General features: G+C 57.3%; 9 protein-coding genes across 9 annotated transcripts; 4 read left to right on the forward strand and 5 right to left on the reverse strand.

The window, feature by feature from the left end:
• Positions 1–667: 667 nt before the first annotated feature.
• BP01DRAFT_344374 (flavin-binding monooxygenase-like protein) lies at positions 668–2,682 on the reverse strand (the record flags this gene model as incomplete). The annotated part of the gene is made up of 2 exons (XM_025573562.1): positions 2,556–2,682; positions 668–2,472 (listed from the first exon to the last, which is right to left on the reverse strand). The coding sequence occupies exons 1-2, from the start codon at positions 2,587–2,589 to the stop codon at positions 668–670; spliced, it is 1,839 nt and encodes a 612-aa protein (XP_025429659.1). The 5' UTR covers positions 2,590–2,682.
• Positions 2,683–3,381: 699 nt separating this feature from the next.
• Positions 3,382–4,937, forward strand: BP01DRAFT_424740 (uncharacterized protein; the record flags this gene model as incomplete). The annotated part of the gene is made up of 5 exons (XM_025579717.1): positions 3,382–3,563; positions 3,679–3,905; positions 3,998–4,232; positions 4,324–4,437; positions 4,512–4,937. The coding sequence occupies exons 1-5, from the start codon at positions 3,423–3,425 to the stop codon at positions 4,935–4,937; spliced, it is 1,143 nt and encodes a 380-aa protein (XP_025429660.1). The 5' UTR covers positions 3,382–3,422.
• Positions 4,938–7,076: 2,139 nt separating this feature from the next.
• On the forward strand, positions 7,077–8,856 carry BP01DRAFT_358406 (alpha-L-arabinofuranosidase B). Its single transcript, XM_025575422.1, has one exon. The coding sequence runs from the start codon at positions 7,257–7,259 to the stop codon at positions 8,766–8,768; it is 1,512 nt and encodes a 503-aa protein (XP_025429661.1). The 5' UTR covers positions 7,077–7,256; the 3' UTR covers positions 8,769–8,856.
• A 723-nt stretch (positions 8,857–9,579) lies between these two features.
• Positions 9,580–10,051, reverse strand: BP01DRAFT_96876 (uncharacterized protein). Its single transcript, XM_025580270.1, has one exon. The coding sequence runs from the start codon at positions 9,957–9,959 to the stop codon at positions 9,717–9,719; it is 243 nt and encodes an 80-aa protein (XP_025429662.1). The 5' UTR covers positions 9,960–10,051; the 3' UTR covers positions 9,580–9,716.
• A 104-nt stretch (positions 10,052–10,155) lies between these two features.
• On the forward strand, positions 10,156–11,403 carry BP01DRAFT_300672 (uncharacterized protein; the record flags this gene model as incomplete). The annotated part of the gene is made up of 1 exon (XM_025571999.1): positions 10,156–11,403. The coding sequence occupies one exon, from the start codon at positions 10,156–10,158 to the stop codon at positions 11,401–11,403; it is 1,248 nt and encodes a 415-aa protein (XP_025429663.1).
• Positions 11,404–11,519: 116 nt separating this feature from the next.
• BP01DRAFT_358407 (uncharacterized protein) lies at positions 11,520–12,188 on the reverse strand. The gene is made up of 2 exons (XM_025575423.1): positions 11,998–12,188; positions 11,520–11,937 (listed from the first exon to the last, which is right to left on the reverse strand). The coding sequence occupies exons 1-2, from the start codon at positions 12,113–12,115 to the stop codon at positions 11,750–11,752; spliced, it is 306 nt and encodes a 101-aa protein (XP_025429664.1). The 5' UTR covers positions 12,116–12,188; the 3' UTR covers positions 11,520–11,749.
• Positions 12,189–12,576: 388 nt separating this feature from the next.
• BP01DRAFT_358408 (Aldo/keto reductase) lies at positions 12,577–13,616 on the reverse strand. Its single transcript, XM_025575424.1, has one exon. The coding sequence runs from the start codon at positions 13,449–13,451 to the stop codon at positions 12,705–12,707; it is 747 nt and encodes a 248-aa protein (XP_025429665.1). The 5' UTR covers positions 13,452–13,616; the 3' UTR covers positions 12,577–12,704.
• A 212-nt stretch (positions 13,617–13,828) lies between these two features.
• Positions 13,829–14,416, forward strand: BP01DRAFT_358409 (uncharacterized protein). Its single transcript, XM_025575425.1, has one exon. It carries the CDS (start codon positions 13,938–13,940, stop codon positions 14,094–14,096), a length of 159 nt encoding a protein of 52 aa, XP_025429666.1. The 5' UTR covers positions 13,829–13,937; the 3' UTR covers positions 14,097–14,416.
• A 301-nt stretch (positions 14,417–14,717) lies between these two features.
• BP01DRAFT_384339 (uncharacterized protein) lies at positions 14,718–15,789 on the reverse strand (the record flags this gene model as incomplete). Its single annotated transcript, XM_025577499.1, has 3 exons — positions 14,718–15,239; positions 15,319–15,444; positions 15,505–15,789. 3 exons carry the CDS (start codon positions 15,787–15,789, stop codon positions 14,718–14,720), a joined length of 933 nt encoding a protein of 310 aa, XP_025429667.1.
• Between the last annotated feature and the right edge of the window lie 762 nt (positions 15,790–16,551).

Below are 16,551 nucleotides of genomic sequence, written 5' to 3' on the forward strand. Positions count from 1 at the left end.
TCCATACCCCCCCCTGGGATCATCTCGATACTCCACCCCCTCACTATCCCGATAATAGCAATCTACCACGCCGACACCCCCTGGCTCTCCGAACTCAGCGCCCCAAAACTCTCCGGTGTGAATACTTCCGCCTGTGAATGGTGGTGTTGACGCCGTCGCCGCCCACCACCCGAACCTGAACCTCTCGGCGAGTATCACTTTCCTCAGCGCGATAGGGCTGCGGAAGGGCTGCGGTTAGAGAATATATGCCCTTCTGGGATCTCATATCTCTGCTGCTTTTGTTTCTGCTTGATATGGATGGCTGATCTGCAGGCTACATCCCCTTCCCCTACCCCCCGGTCGGCCTGCTCAACCGGCCAGCGATTCCATCCCGTGTTGCGGCACGGGTCCTGGCTGGGAGAATCTCGTGTCCCAGGCCAAGCGATGGGGGATGTGGTCGTGGATGGGAGGAGGTGCGGAGGTGTGGTTCGAGGGGTCTAGATATCATGATCGGTGCCTCAGCCTTGGATCAGAGTTTGATGGATCGGTGGGAGTTAGGGTTGCTGGCTGGATCAGTGCGGAGTTACAAATTGTATCCCTGTCTGGTCGAGGGTACATATAACCTCTCCGTAATGGTAGATTTGCTTTCAATTGACTTGCCTAATGATTAGGTATCATGTAGGATCAACTAATCCAGCCATTCCTCGACCAACCCCCGATAATCCTCCATCCCATAAGGCTCCCACCACCGCAACCTCCCCCCCTTCCGGCGATAATCCAACCCCAGATCCCGCAACAACAGGTCCACATACGGCAGGGCATCGAACACAAAGTCCGGATTCCTGCGTCCAAAGCCCCCCGGATACCGATGCACACCAAACTGGCTGTGCAGCGTCGTCTCCCAGACCACATCCGCATCCACCCCTTCGTCCGCCGCCTGCTGCAGCAGCAGCTTGCGCGCCGGGGCCGGGCAGCTCTCGCGACTCCTCACCGTCAGCTTCTCGCCCATCCAGGCGGCCACCCACAGCGCCTGCGCCTGCGCCACCATCGCCGTGTTGATCGTCATCGTCATGCCCAGCACCGCGACGGAGCGCTCCTTGCCCAGCGCGCCCAGGGGGACCATAAACCGCGTCAACCGCAGCGGATGAGCCGCGGCGGCCGGCGCATCGCCCCTCAGGGGTCGATACCCCTTCACCATCGGCGGCGGACGCTGCAGGCGCGGGAACCGAGCCCGAATCTCGCGATCCGCCAGGCGCACCACCTCCCCCGGCACGCAATCCTCCGCCTCGGGCCACCCCAGCTCGCGCGCCAGCCCGGCGGGCACAAACTGGATCTCGGGGGTCGTCTTCCACCCCGTCGCGCACACCACGGCGCGCACCTCGTCCAGCACCGTCCCACTCCCCAGCACCACCTCCCGGGCCCCCTGCAGCCCGACCAGCTCGTCCACATGCACCCGCACCCGGCCACTGCGCACCAGCTCGAAGAAATCCGTCGGGTAGTTCAGAATACTCAGCCCGCTGGCGATCCAGAACGGACTGATCCAGGGCATCAGCTTGCGGGTCTCCGGGTGGGCGGCGTAGTTGTTGAGCGTGCGCACGTCGTGGCCCAGCACCCACCAGAACCCATCGACGATCTGCCGCCCCAGCCAGGTGCCGTGCAGCAGTCGGCGGATGAGGCCGCAGCCGTCCCCCGCGGCGCCCCAGATGCACGGGCTGAACCAGGTCAGCAGTCGCGTGGTCACCAGCTTCTCCAGCCACTTGTGCAGCGGCGTCACGTACGGCGGGGCCATCCAGCTCGGCCCGTGGCCCGTGGCCCGGATGATCCAGTCGACCCGGTGCGCGCTCGTGGTGGCGGCGGCGTAGACCGCGTCCCAGGCGGATTTGGTGCCGCCGAAGATGACGATCCTGTTGCCCTCGTCGGGGTGGGTGGCGGCGGCGCAGAGCTGGGTTTGGTGGTGGCGTAGGTCTTTGATGTGGAAGACCGGGGCCGTGAAGGTCTCCTGACCGGGGAAGGTGGGCAGATAGGGCTGCGAGGTGATGCCCGTGGCAAGGATGAGTTTGCTCGTGCGGAGGATGCTGGTGGTGGTTGGGGTTGGGGTTGGGGTTGGGGTTGGGGTTGGGGTTTGGGAAAGTTCGCTGTGGTGGTCGAGGTGCTCGACGGTCAGCGTCCAGGTGGTGTCTGTTTCGTGCTGGATGATGCGCACGCGACGCCCCAGACGGATGCAAGGCGTGAGGTTGAAGTGGGCGGCGAATCGCGCCAGGTATTGCTGGATGACGGGCCCCGGGAGATGCGCCCCGTGGGGTACCCCGAAGGAGTCATCCAGGGGGAAATCGCTGAACTCGTAGGTGCCGCGCATGTTGTTGGATTTCAGGCCCTCGTAGAGGCGGTCTTGCGCCCACACGCCCCCAACGGTGTCGGCTGCCTCGAGCAGGACAATAGACGCATTGGGGTGGACTTGACGGTAGGTTTTGAGGGCGGCGAGGCCACTCCAGCCTGACTGTTGTTAGTACAGTATTCACTGGGGCCAAAGTGTGTGCACACTCATCAGAGTCTGCGGCTGCACAGAGCCAACCTACCTGCGCCGATGATTGTCACGTCCACCGACTCCATGCTTAGTCGTAGGCAGAACAGAGTCGAAGAAAGAGACGTACTCTCGGGGCTGGAGGGGAGGAGAGAGAGGGGGAAAACAAAAGTACAAATAACCAGGGGCCGAGGGAATGCGCGACAGAAAAGGTGCCGATCGCGGGCATTTTCTCCATCTCTTCTTCGTTTCTTCTCTCCTTACATGACACAAGCAGGGTTAAGTGAGTTAGCTGGTGGAAGTGGGATGATCGTAATTCGTCTCGTCAGGCCCACTAACACTGTTAGGGCTAAAGCTGCTGGAGATGACAGCTCGGCCCCTCCAAAAAACCCGCCGTCTGGCAGGCGAACACCAGTCCATGCCTCTGCTAGTTCCCTAGTGTCTCTAACAATTCGACGCGGAAGTCCAGGATGGACCCCCGCTCATCGGATATGGGTCTTCAAACGGTCACTAGTCCCGCTTCGCTTCATGCAGTGCACTGGCAGTAGTAACGCAGTAGTCGACGCTACGGAGTCAGTTGGTCCTGGCTACTCCGTACGCACGGCATCTGCAAGAAGTACCAGGACGGGGACCAGGCAAGTGGAGACGAAAAAACTGGAGCCAGGAAATATGTTGCGAATGTACGTTGGCCATTTGCCGTTTCGATTGACGAGTCGTTATTTGCTCCGGATTCTATCTATCAACTTCTTCCCCCTCTCCCCTGCTTGGCTCGCAAACAAAATCGCATTTCGCACCGGTCAACGTAATCCTCAATACAGACCTGTCTTATACATAATAACCCCCTTCTTCCCCCGAATCTGTCCTGCCTCAAAATGGTTCCACAGACCTGCCTTTTCGTTTTCTCGTTCCGTTTCTCGTCATCATGGCAGACGACTTCGTCATTGAGGCCTTTACCCTGCTGGCGCTGGCCATTCTGACCATTGCCTGTCGGATCACCGCCCGGTGGATCACCGCGGGCCCCAAGAATTTTGCCCTGGACGACTATTTGATGCCGGTGGCAGGGGTATGTCTTTTGTCTCAGTGCTTCCACCCTCCAGCCTCCCAGCGCCTCCCGTGCGCCCGAAAAAAAAGAAAACTCCATCGCGGTCGCAAATGCTCATTCTGCTTCTCCATTAAAGATAGTGTACGCCCTCGAGACAGCCGCCGCCTACTGCGTCAGCGCCTGGTGGCACGGTCTGGCCAACAACTCCATGACCGCCACGGAACGCGCGAGTCTGTCCCCGCAGTCGGAAGAGTATCGTCTGCGCGTCGGGGGATCCAAGACCCAAGTGCTGGGATGGTCGCTCTACACCACCCTGTTGTGGTTACTCAAGACCTGTATGGCGGTGTTTTATTCCCGATTAACGTCTGAGCTCGCTTTCCCCTTTTTCCTAAATGCTTTACTTGCGTGGGGTTTGGGAATCTCCGCTGATCGGGGGTCCACTTCCGCATTCTTAGGGCTGGCCTGTACCAGATGACTCAACGCATTCGCATCGCCTACCTCCTCATCGCCTGCACCTACATCGCCGTCATCCTGAGCATCCTGCTGGGCTGTCGGCCCCTCCACCGCAACTGGCAGATCCATCCGGACCCGGGCAACTACTGCCAGCCCGCCGTCTCGCACATTGATGTCTACGTGACCGTCACCTTGAATGTGGCGACGGATGTGTATCTGATTTCCATTCCCTTCCCGGTACGCCACTTTGCTCCGATCCATCCATCCATCTGCACGCCACTACATGCACCCAGTCCGGAAACTGATGATTCGGTCAATGTGATGATAGATCCTCTTCAAAGCCCGTCTCCCGTGGCGCGAGAAACTGGAGTTGGTCGTGCTCTTCAGCGGAGGGTTATTCGTGATGGCCGCAGGGATTTTGCGATGTGTTTTGATCGTCACGGTGAGTTCTCTCCCCCTCTCTTCGCACAAACCAAGCGAGCAACCAAATCATGAATACTAAACACAAACCAATAGGCCGGCGCAAACGGCGCCTCCCAAGCCGGCAGCTGGGCCTGCCGCGAGACCTTCGTCGCCGTCATCATCGGCAACCTCCCCATGATCTACCCGGTCTGTCGACGGCTGGGGAAGCGCGCAGCCGGCTTCTGGTCCTCGCAGGGCCAGAGCCCCAGTCACCCCAAGGCCGGGGCAGGCGGCGCGAGAAGCAGCACTTCCGGGTACCCGCTGTCGGGGAGTGAGCCGCACAGCACGCCGTCCCGGAAGAAGAGGTTTCGACATCCCTTGTCGCTGCCGGATACGCAGTGGACGCAGCTGGGGCCGGTGGGTGATGAGCAGATCATGTTGGTCGCGATGGACGGGGAGGAGGGTAATAGCCGAAGGGAAGGGGGAGGGGGACAGGGGGGGATTCATGTTGTGAAGGAGTTGGTGATTACGAGGGATTGAACAAGGAGTTTCTGGTGTTTTTGGTTTGTTGGTGTGGGTTATAGAGGGTTTCATGGATTGGGAAGAGGGTTTGGGTTCGGTTTGGTTCGTCTGCGGGGATGTAACGCATATAGTTGTTTTTGCTGGTTGAAGACAGTGTATGTGCTGCTTAACCCAGCTTGGTTGTTTTCAGATGTGATTGAGGTAAAAAGATCGAGAATAAACTGGACTACGATTGGCTGAGACAGGGGGCATAAAATGACTGACGCAGCCGTTGTATTCCCTTCTTTGGTAAGTTAGTTATGCGGAACTTGGAAGAGCATCTCCTCTAGTTATCAATATCTCCAAGCATATTAATCTTGACGACCAGTCCGATATTGTTGCTCAGTTAGTCTAACCGTGCTAGCTGCCACGGCTGAATCATAACGTAGCGACAGCAGCCAAGCCCAAGATGGAGTCTGCAGGGACATCATTTCCTCCATTGAATTCTCCTTCCTCCTGCGTCATTGAGAACCAAATATATAGAAGAACAAAGCATCTTTCAAGGGAGTATATCACTTGAGCGACGAGAATTACTTGGAAAGTAGAGGAGATTTATAAATCGAATGCATCCGTCATTCGCTGTGATTATATATATGCGTAATATATTTTTGAATATTCTTTTCACCTTGGCTAGACAACCTGGCATCTTGCCCAGGAAATCAGTAGGGTTTCTTACCTACAGAATACTATACACCAACTAGTATATATTACGGGAATATCAGTAAGCGGATGAAGCGCCAGGACTATGCTGACCTGCTTGAAGAACTGCTTATAGTACGTGAGCACCCGCGCGGCCGGCCATTGCACCGTGTATTCAGTCTCGCCACGTCTGAAGAAGTGCAGCTGGCATGGGCCTGGAGCCAGGAGGGGTGCAGTGGGTTGGTCCTGGATTTCCTCGGACGAGGGCGGGGGCGTCAGGGCCCGGGCTCTCTGGGATCCAATACTGGACGAGGGAGATTCTGTTGAAGAATCAGTGGACTATGAGTTGGTCCCTGACAGATAGCTCGAGGTTGGTGTGGGCAGTACTGTCAACGGCTGAGGCTTCATAGGAGGATGGTCCCCTGGACCAAGATATTGCTGAATATTTAGTTCAATGTTAGGATTTTGAGTATCATCAGCCATAGTCCGGGTTGATTTACTTGTCTAGAATAATATTCTATTTTACATTCGGAGGTGGAGGATGATAAGAAATATCTATTATCTGGATATTATATCTATATTTTGAATATGAAGTACTGGGAAAGAGGACTGGATATTTGTTTGTAAAGCTTTGCAATTTTATGAGGGAGTTTCTAGATTCTGATTGGCTACTGCGAGTGACAGGAACGTGACCGAGTTCTAGAGTTAGAAACCCAGCAGGTATTGAGTTTGTTATCTATATTCCCCCCGATATAAACATATATAGTAGCAGCCTACAACTTGCCTACTGGATGTAAGACACCCACGATCACCCCAGTATTTCTGCAGAGTGACTATCAGGTCATGATAATACTTAAGAAGTGACTTTCTCTCATGGATGATGTAAGCGGCCTGTTCATGGCTGCAATTTGAGACACGGAGATCCCCCTTTTCGTTCCTTGCATCTTCACATTTCTGCTTGCAGTAGTCTACAATGCAGATCTCTGCTCAACCCATTCACGATTTCTGTCATATTCGACTTGCCTTATATCCCCTTCAACTTGGTTCAACTTTAGCTTTTACCCCACCGGAAAACCACCGGTTCCTGACAGGGGAGATCCCCTTCGCCGATTGATTTCGTCAAGCTTAGCACCGCATGCTTATCCTCGCTCAGCCAACTGCCCCATCATTAGTGCCGCTCCCAGTCCGGGGCCCCGCATTCCCAATGGGGCATAACAGTGTCTTGCAGGGCCTGAACAACCGGTTTGTAAAAGGGGGGGTTTGGTTGTTCTGCCGAAGAAAAAGGGAAAAACCCCGGTGGCACAAGCGCCTCGGTTAGCCCTAGTCGCGAGATCTTCACATCTCATGCATCCTGCCTGCCATTCCATGCGGGGGTACCTGACAACCCCACCCAATGGCCTCCTCGGAGTCCAACACTCATGGTGCAGCATTGCATGACCTAATTACAGGGATTGAGCATCAGAGGTGGAATTCAATGTTCCGTGCAGCCTGGCGGCTTTCCTGCCACCGTGACCAATGTGGACCGAGTGACGAGGAGAGAGATGCTGGGTGACGGGGTGTTTTAACATGATATAAAACCCCAGCCATGTCCCCGGAAGTGAGTCTGGCAGCCTGCTCAAGCATCACCCCCAATCTTCGCACACCTGCACACTCATCAAGATGCTCTCTCGACGAAACCTCCTAGGGCTGGTGGCCACCGGCACCCTGGTCAGTGCCGGACCCTGCGATATCTATGCCTCCGGCGGGGCTCCATGTGTCGCCGCGCACAGCACCACTCGTGCCCTGTACAGTGCCTACAGCGGTCCTCTCTACCAGGTCATCCGGGGCTCCGACAGCACCACCATAGACATCTCGCCTCTCACGGCCGGTGGGGTGGCCAACGCTGCGGCCCAGGACACTTTCTGCGCCAGCACCACCTGCCTGATCTCCATCATCTATGACCAGTCGGGCAGTGGGAATGACCTCACCCGGGCTCCCCCCGGTGGGTTCGATGGTCCCGAGGCCAACGGCTACGACAACCTGGCCAGCGCCATTGGCGCCCCCGTCACGCTGAACGGCAACAAGGCCTACGGGGTCTTCGTCTCGCCCGGCACCGGCTACCGCAACAACGAGGCCAACGGCACCGCTACCGGGGACGAGCCGGAGGGCATGTATGCGGTGCTGGATGGCACCCACTACAACGATGCCTGCTGCTTCGACTACGGCAACGCCGAGACCAGCAGCACCGACACGGGCGCCGGCCACATGGAGGCCATCTACTATGGCAACAGCACCACCTGGGGCTACGGGTCCGGCAGCGGCCCGTGGGTGATGGCGGATCTCGAGAACAACCTGTTCTCCGGCCAGGCGGAGGGCCTCAACTCGGCGGACCCGTCCATCTCCTACCGGTTCGTCACGGCCGCCGTCAAGGGCGAGCCCAACCAGTGGGCGATCCGCGCCGGCAACGCGGCCTCGGGGGCGCTGTCGACCTTCTATAGTGGCGCGCGTCCCACCGTGACCGGCTACAACCCGATGAGCAAGGAAGGGGCCATCATTCTGGGTATCGGCGGCGACAACAGCAACGGCGCGCAGGGCACCTTCTACGAGGGGGTGATGACCTCGGGCTATCCGTCCGACGCGACCGAGGCCTCGGTGCAGGCCAATATCGTGGCGGCCAAGTACGCGACCACCTCGCTGACCAGCGGCTCCGCCCTGACCGTGGGGTCCTCCATCTCCTTCCGCGCCACCACCACCGGCTACACCACCCGGTATCTCGTCCACAGCGGCACCAGCGTCGTCACCGAGGTCGTCTCCTCCTCCAGCTCCACCACCCTCCAGGAGCAGGCCAGCTGGACCGTGCGCACCGGGCTGGGCAACTCCGCCTGCTTCTCCTTCGAGTCCGTCGACACCCCCGGCAGCTACCTCCGCCACTCCGACTTCGTCCTCTACCTGAACGCCAGCGACGGCACCAAGCAGTTCAACGAGGACGCCACCTTCTGCCCCCAGACCGGGATCAACAACTCCGGCTCCGGCTACCTGTCCATTCGCTCCTGGAACTACCCGACCCGCTACTTCCGCCACTATGATGACGCTCTGTACATCGCCAGCAACGGTGGCGTGCACACCTTTGATTCGGCGACTTCCTTCAACGCCGATGTCACCTGGGCCATCAGCACCGGCTTTGCTTCTTAGTCGGGGGCATACGGGGATGGCTGGTGGCAGATGTGTGAGGGTGAGGATTGATAATTGCATGCGAAGAAAGCCTGTAAATAGCTCGTCTTCTAGTATATTTAATTGAAACTTGTATACAAACCATGATTCAGTGGATGTTCTTCTCATTCAGTTGCTATGTATGCCCCTTGACCGAGTTTGTAACCCTTAGCAGGTACTCTTGCTGTAGGTGTCCCACCGGGGAGTGCCTCTAGCGGAGGGAGCCACTCTGTGCAAGTGGCATTCACAGGGTACCTCGAATTGTGGATACAATTGCAGCAACTCAGGTACACGATCTGTGCGTCTGGGATCGGGTTAGCGGGAGTTTCTTGCGTGCAGACAATCAGGGAATCAGGGGGGGCTTGACGTCACCGTGCATGATGCCCCTCCTGTGGCTGGCGGTTACTTCAGACTAACTCTGAATGGCAAAACTCCGAGTGAATCCCTTTTCGAGGGAGTTGACGAGAAAACCACTTAGTAGGAAGTAGTACGGAGTACTACGGAGGAGTATCTTCTGCTTCATGCTGTGGATGGAGGGCCAGCAATGTTGTTGACCGCCTTTCGGCTGTAGTTCTGCCGGGAAAACTCTCGTCTGGTGGGTTGACCGCCTTCTTCCTCCGTGTTTGGTTCCCAGGATTGTGAATAGCTTCATCCATTGGGCCATCAAATGTGCTGCAGGCTTCCACTGTCTGCCTTGCTCAAGTTACTCGCCACAAGAAGCAGAAACTGTCCAGAGGTATAGACTCTAGACATATAAGAGGATGCGATCTGTGATGAGAGCAACTCGAGTCCAAGAATCCAGCCAATGAAGCTACATGGCAAGTTCGAATACCCCTCTTAGAACACAAGGCGTACTGCACTGCATCGTAACTAACATACGTTCAGATATTCAAGAGTATGCTGCCAACGAATGTCAGCGCAACTATTCTGTCAGGACTGCACTCCGTCCGCCAGGATGCTAGCTTGGGGCCGCCCCCAACAATGCAACACCAAGAGCTGTCCCGATTTGCCCATCGCGCACATCCATCTCAACCAGCCCTGCATCGCGATGCGTGCCTGACATGAGGGTGCTTCTGAAACCACCACGCAGGAGCCGCACGCGAGAACCGACTGCCATGCTCCTGGCTTTCGCCCCCAGGCGACGCAGGAACCGAACTCAGCTGAGGAGCACATCTCCTGAGAGAGAAGACGATTCTGTTTCTTCTTCCTTTCAGATTCGGTCTGCGTTCTCTGTCTCCATGCCGGTGTAGGCTGCCCGTCGTTCCTCACCGATCGTCTTCACATTCGTTACGCCAACCCTCGCGAGTCACTCTTTTCTCTCGCGGAACCAGTCCTCTTCACCGCAGTCTGTCCTTACATGTACAGGAAGATGGCAAGCAAGCTAGCACATCTTCTCTTTGCCGCCAGTTTAGGCCTTCTCGCCTCTGCCCAACTGGCCGTCGACACCAGCCCCGTGACAGCCGCCGCCGCCTCCGTCGAGACGGTCTCGATGATCGACGCGTCCGGCCTCCCCATCACCACCGCGTCCGATGCCGCCGCCAACGCCTGGTACATCCCCTTGACTGGGCCCGCCAGCGCAGCGACAGCCGCCTGGGGGGCGAGCGTGCACATTGGCAGCTCCGGCGCAGAAATCCTCCCGATCACCTTTGGCACAATCGCCACCCCGACGCACCAGCCCACCGCAACCGTCTTCCCCGCGGGCGCTCCCTCTGGCGACACCTCCTCCTCCTCCTCTTCGCTGGAGATTGCGTTGAATTCCGCGCAAGACGCCCTCCTCCTCGGCGCCGACAGCACCGTCAGCGTCCTCAGCACCGTCATCGCCACGGCCGACAGCCCCACCAACATCAGCAGCACGAACCTCACCTCCCTGCCCGTGGGCCTGAACCTGGGGCTGGCCGGCCACTGGCCCGGCGCCCTGGTGTTTGGAGGGAACTACGACGCGAACCGCATCTACAACGAAACCCACTGGCAGACGACCGCGGCCACCAGCGCGGGGGAGTCCACCTTCATCGCGACCGGGGCGCAATCCGTGGGGAAGGTGCAGCTCCACCTCTACGCTTCACCGGCCACCACCGAGACCAACTCGCCGTCCACGAACGACACCACCTACCCCTTCGCCACCACCACCATCTCCCAGACCACACAGCCCCTCCCCGCGACCCTCAACTTCAGCCGCGACACCCTCACCGTTCCCGACGCGAGCTTCTGCGACCGCAACTTCACGATCGGGTTCAATGCGGACAGTGCGACGTATCCGAGGTTTGAGATTGCGGTGTGGGCGGACCTCGTGCCGGCGGGGTCGCGGTGCGTGGCGGATGCGGGGGCCGGGGCGATTGTGCTGGGGCGGCCGTTCTTCCAGGCGGCGTATGTATATGTGACTGCGGGAGGGGATTTGTATTTCAGTTCGATTCGTAGGGACGGGGCGGTGGGGGTGGCGCCGAGAGAGTTTGATCTGCACGCTGTGCTTGGGGGTGGGAATGGGAATGGGACGGGGGACGGGGATGGCGCGCAGGAGAGTGCGGTGTCCGGGGCGGGGAGAGGGAGGGGGACTTTAGGGGGTGGTTGGGGGTTGGTGTGGATGGCAGTGGTGGTGGCTCTGGGGGAGTTGTGGATGTGATGCCGAGGTGGTGTGGCTTGTAGTCAGAGTGATGTTCTTTGTGTGGTTGAGCTCTATACCCATATCATATATCCCATAAAACCCTACAACTCTTCAATAAATTGCATTTCAGAAGCAAAAAAAAAATCCATTGATTTAACTCCAGTGAGACAAACCATGCATCATGCATAACCATCATATCGGCCCAGATCACAGACCAGCTGCATCATAACCATATCATATCCGCAGCCTGATTCCTTGATACCCTCCCAATCGCTAAGCCGTCCAATCAACCGATAACGCCATCATCCCGAAACCCATTAACCAATCCGATAGACACACACACCGCTGATGGCTGAAGCAGCAGTCACTGCAGATCATACACCACCAACGCGCGCTCGATATCCTGCAACGTCTCCTTCTCGCCGTACGCGTCCATCAACGCCCGATTCTTGCGCAGACGCTCTTCCTCTTGTTGCTGGAGCTGAGCTTGGGATTGGAGGTTGGTGGGAGCGGTGCTTTGGGTGGCGGTGAAATGGTTGTACGCGCCGAAGCCTACCCCCTGTGTTAGCCTACCATTACTTTTTGGTCTAGCAGGGTGAAAGACAAACGCACCAAGAGCAATAGCAGCCATGGCAGGCAGATACCAGCGACTGGGTTTCTTCAGACTCTGGGGGTTGATGTGGGGGTGGCTCTTGAAGAAGGGACGGGAGGAGGGGTGGGCGAGGTTCATCTTGGTAGGATTGCTCAGAGTATTGGTTTGTTTAGTGGTAGTGGTTGAGTAGAGAGTAGATTATTCAGTATTTATTTGGATGTTGTTGTCATGGTGGTAAGTAAAGACCGAGACTGGATTTATAAACCTCTCGCCGATGGAAACAGACTGCATCACCACCCCGTCACACACTAAGGGGCAGTGATATGGCCTGATCGGGAGACTCGATCCGTCATACGATTTTGCCCGTCGATCCCGCGCGGCCGAGTCCGCCACACTCTGGGGTATTCGGTACTCATTGGCTGCGATGGAGCCCCTGATGAAGGATTGCACGGATGAACTGCAGGACTGGTCTTCGTCATAAGTCTTTTTCCGGGTGTGCTGATTCTGGTTGCACGGGGACAGTTCGGGTAGTGGATCGGGTGATGGCTGCAGATGGCGGTGTTGAGGGTCTGTGCAGTTATGGAGTAAGTATTCTGGGGGTAGTCTTGCTAGTTAGTTACCGTAGTTATTACTCAATACTCTATTACTCTGTTGCTTCTGTTGTTTCGTGTCTGAGTTAGGGCTGGCGGGAAGGTCTTGCGCAGCGCTTACAGAGTAGACAGGAAGACTACAAACCCCCCTTCAACGGCACGGTATCCACAAAACACGTCTGCAACGCATCCTCTGGATACCTCCCCCCCTGCACCTCCGCCTCCTCCACCACCTGTCTGATCCTCGCAACCTCCTCCTCGGTCAACCGCACCTCCAACGCCCCGACATTCTCCTCCAGCGCCGCCTCCCTCGTCGTCCCCGGAATGGGAAACACATCATCGCCCTGAGCCAGCAACCACGCCAGCACCAACTGCGACACCGTGCACCCCTTCTCCGCCGCCAGTTTCTGGAGGTGCTCAACCAACACCAAATTCCGCCCGAAGTTCTCCTCACTATACCGCGGCAACCACAACCGGAGATCCCCCGGGGGAAGATCCCCGCGCGAGCGAATCCGCCCGGCCAGGATCCCCCGCGAGAGCGGCGAGTAGGCGACGACCGCCACCCCCAATTCCCGGGCCGTGCGCAGCAGATCCGTCTGCGGGGACTCGATCTCCAGCGAGAAGGGCGAGTACTCGACCTGCACCGCCGCGATGGGGTGCACGCGACACGCGCGCCGCAGCGTCGCCGCGCTGACCTCGCTCAGCCCGAGGAAGCGGATCTTGCCCTGCGCCTGGAGCTCCGCCATCGCCTGCACCGTCTCTTCGATGGGGATGGTCGGGTCGAGGCGGTGGGCGTACAGGAGGTCGATGGTGGAGACGCCCAGGCGCTGGAGGCTGCGGTCGCAAGAGGAGAGGCAGCGGGCGCGGGAGCTGTCGATCAGCATGTCGCCGTCGATGAATTCGGCGCCGAATTTGGTGGCGAGGAAGATCTCGTCGCGTTGGTGGGGGTGGGTGCGCAGCCAGGTGCCCAGTAGGGTTTCGCTGTCGCCGTAGAGGGCCGCTTGATACGGGGTGCGTGGTGAGTATGGGTGGTAAGTTTGGAGAAGGTGCGGGCTACACTTGTACCTGTGTCCCAGAAGGTCTCGCCGAGTTCGTAGGCTTTATCCAGCAGGGCGAGGCGCTCCGAGTCGGGCTTCGTGGGCCCGTAGAAGGTGCTGAGCCCCATCGTGCCGAAGCCGAGGCGCGGCACTTGGGGCCCGTTGGTGCCTAGCGGGCGGGTTGCGAGTTGGGGAGGCATTTGGTGGAATGGTGCCTTGGGGGGGTGGATTTGGGATGGACCCCCAGGGGATGGGATAGTGGCTTGATATACTGTTACTGCTGGAGCACTGGTTGGAGACACGGGGCCGGATATATCGGCGTTTACGGATTTGATGCCGTCATGGGACCCCGTAAAGATAGTGAGATTGAAGTTGCTGATTGGTGGATGGATGGGTTTGATGTCTGCTGCAAAAGGCGTAATCTTCGGTCTTCGGCCCGCTTGTCATCGCGTTTATGTCCGCTATGTGCGAGAGTGCATTGATGTCTTGTAGAAACATGCCTTTTGGTGTCTAGAATGTGCTGACCCTAGCCATACAGGTGCTACTTATGGATAAGCAGGAGGATAATAGTGTCAGGTATAGTCTGGACCATCCAACAAAGCGCCCGACATATTTTCTCTCTGGAGATAGAACGCTGGTGATGATTCGCCCACACGGGAATTTTTGACGTGGCCTTGCGCTTAGACTTCATAATACCTCATAAAAGTCCAGAGACCTAGCCAGCATCGGTACACTTCCAAGAACATGAGAACATGACCAAATCATAGACCCATGCATGTGCTCAAGGCTACCAGTAGCAAATCGTCACCTCAGCCATCAGCCGCTCTAAAGATTGGCAAAGGTTCGATTCAACCAAAACATATCGCTACGTTATCCACAATGCCCGATTACACCGTGCCAGATTCCCTTCCTCCGAAATCCACAGCACAATCCTTCTGACTTCCTTCAGGATTCGGACTACCCAGACCGCCGGGCCATTCATCACCGCCCCTTCAGCCATCAGCACCAGCTGACTCCCACCGGGACCGCCCTGGCCCGCAGACACCATCAGCCCCTGGTTGACTCGGACATGCCACATCAGCCTCGACATGTTCTGGTAGGGATTTGGCCCGATCATCTCCGGCCTGAGCCCTGGAATCCAGTTGAAGATGAGCCCGTTGGTGAGGCGGAAGAACAGCTCATCCGCGGGAGATCCAGATCCTCGAAGACACGATGCCAGGGGACGTGCGCGTGCTTGGTCTGTGCGAGCTGTTCCGAGGACACGCGCGTCAGGAAGGTGAGGATCGATTCCTCGGGACAGAAGGCGACGAGGCTGCAGACCCAGTTGAAGGTGGGGCCGGCGACGTCGACGGCGTCGCGGTGGCCGTCGTCATCGTCGACGAACGGGTACTCGGAGCGAGCGGCTTCCATGCTAACGAAGAGAGCGTGGCTGTGGTTTGTCCGCGACAGAATCAGGAGGATCACGGCTGCTTTGACGAGAACCGGGGCGCTGAGATGGGGATACCGCTGCCGGAGACGAACCACGGAGGGGGCGGGGAAGTCGAGAGTCTCGCCGCCGGTATAAATTCGATGCGGGGAAATATGGGTTTCCGGGGTGCCGATGGACCAGAAGGCGTGCTGGTGGTCTCGGAGGTCCTGGAGGTAGTGGATGTAGTAATTGACCGCCCCGGTGGCTTTCGGCGAGTCACGCCGTCTGTATAGCATGTCCGCGTACGTTTCGAATGAGAGGTGCGAGTCGAGGGACTGGCCGCCGAGGGTCAAGATGTGTCATGTCGATGACCACGTAAGAGAGTAAGATGGGATGGTTGGCCAGAGTGGCAACGAGTGCAGATCGCACCGTCTGCATGGGGGATGTGGTATGTTAGAATGCGAACTACGATTGACGACGCAGGGCACTGACCTCGACTGAAGCTCCATCGCACAAAAAACATGTTCGGACATTGGCCGTGTCAACCAAACGAGACTGGGACGCGATTTGCAAACAGTCACCACACGGAAATACTTCCGCCACGTCGTCCCACCCTAGACCATCTTTGCTCAGAACTTTCTCGACGGCCAATTTGGTCTGTGCCATAACCTTTGGGTCGGCTCCAGCGTGAACCATAGAGTCGATGCCTGGCGATGAAATAGGGCAGATGGAGATTGGCATGAGGACATTGGCGCAGTCTGAACCAGTCAATGACATTATCAAGCAAGACAGTGTGCAGATGAAACAGGGAAAGGATTATGTCCACGAGCGAGAACGACAAAATCCAAGTTTTGTGGCTGTTATGATTTGCAGCGTGCCGAACCTTCATGTGTGGAGATGCGTTCCTGGTGGGTACCAATTCCCGTACATACACATCCATGTCTTCCCCTCAGGATCTCCCAGCCCCCAATCCAAAGTCACAACATAATGTCGTCCATTGATGCGATTATGGAACTCTGAAAAGGGCAAACTTAGCAAAGAACAAAGTCCCCCTCACTATCTCCCGTTCGTTCTCTACCTCTGTACGTCCTAGTGCATTGACAGGATGAAGCACGTAGCTGATCTTTTCCTGTCAGGTGGACCAAGGAAAAGATTCAACGTTGAGAAGCCTGCAGCCGGACACATCCTTCTGGGCCTGAGTTCATGTTTCGTATCCCTATGACGACAAGTCGCAGCGACGGCACATAGGACGATGATGGAATACGACATATGGCCTTGACCGAGGAGAAGCGGGCACGTCCACCGAGATCCGTGCACAGAACCGGCTAGGCGACACAACCACTGCATGCAAGGACTTGAGATAGGCAAGTGGAGGCAGGCTGGTGTAACATCATGACTCTCGGCTTGAGGCACGACATAAGTCAAGCCATTGTGATCTGGCAACCACGAATCCTTCATGGGAAGCTTGTGGATCAGCATCGGCAGATAGAGTTCCCGCTCGCATTTGTGGAGCAATGAGTTATGGTGGTGAGGTCACTG

The sequence above is a fragment of the Aspergillus saccharolyticus genome (genome assembly GCF_003184585.1).
Source record: "Aspergillus saccharolyticus JOP 1030-1 unplaced genomic scaffold BP01scaffold_25, whole genome shotgun sequence".
Classification (NCBI taxonomy): Eukaryota; Fungi; Ascomycota; class Eurotiomycetes; order Eurotiales; family Aspergillaceae; genus Aspergillus; species Aspergillus saccharolyticus.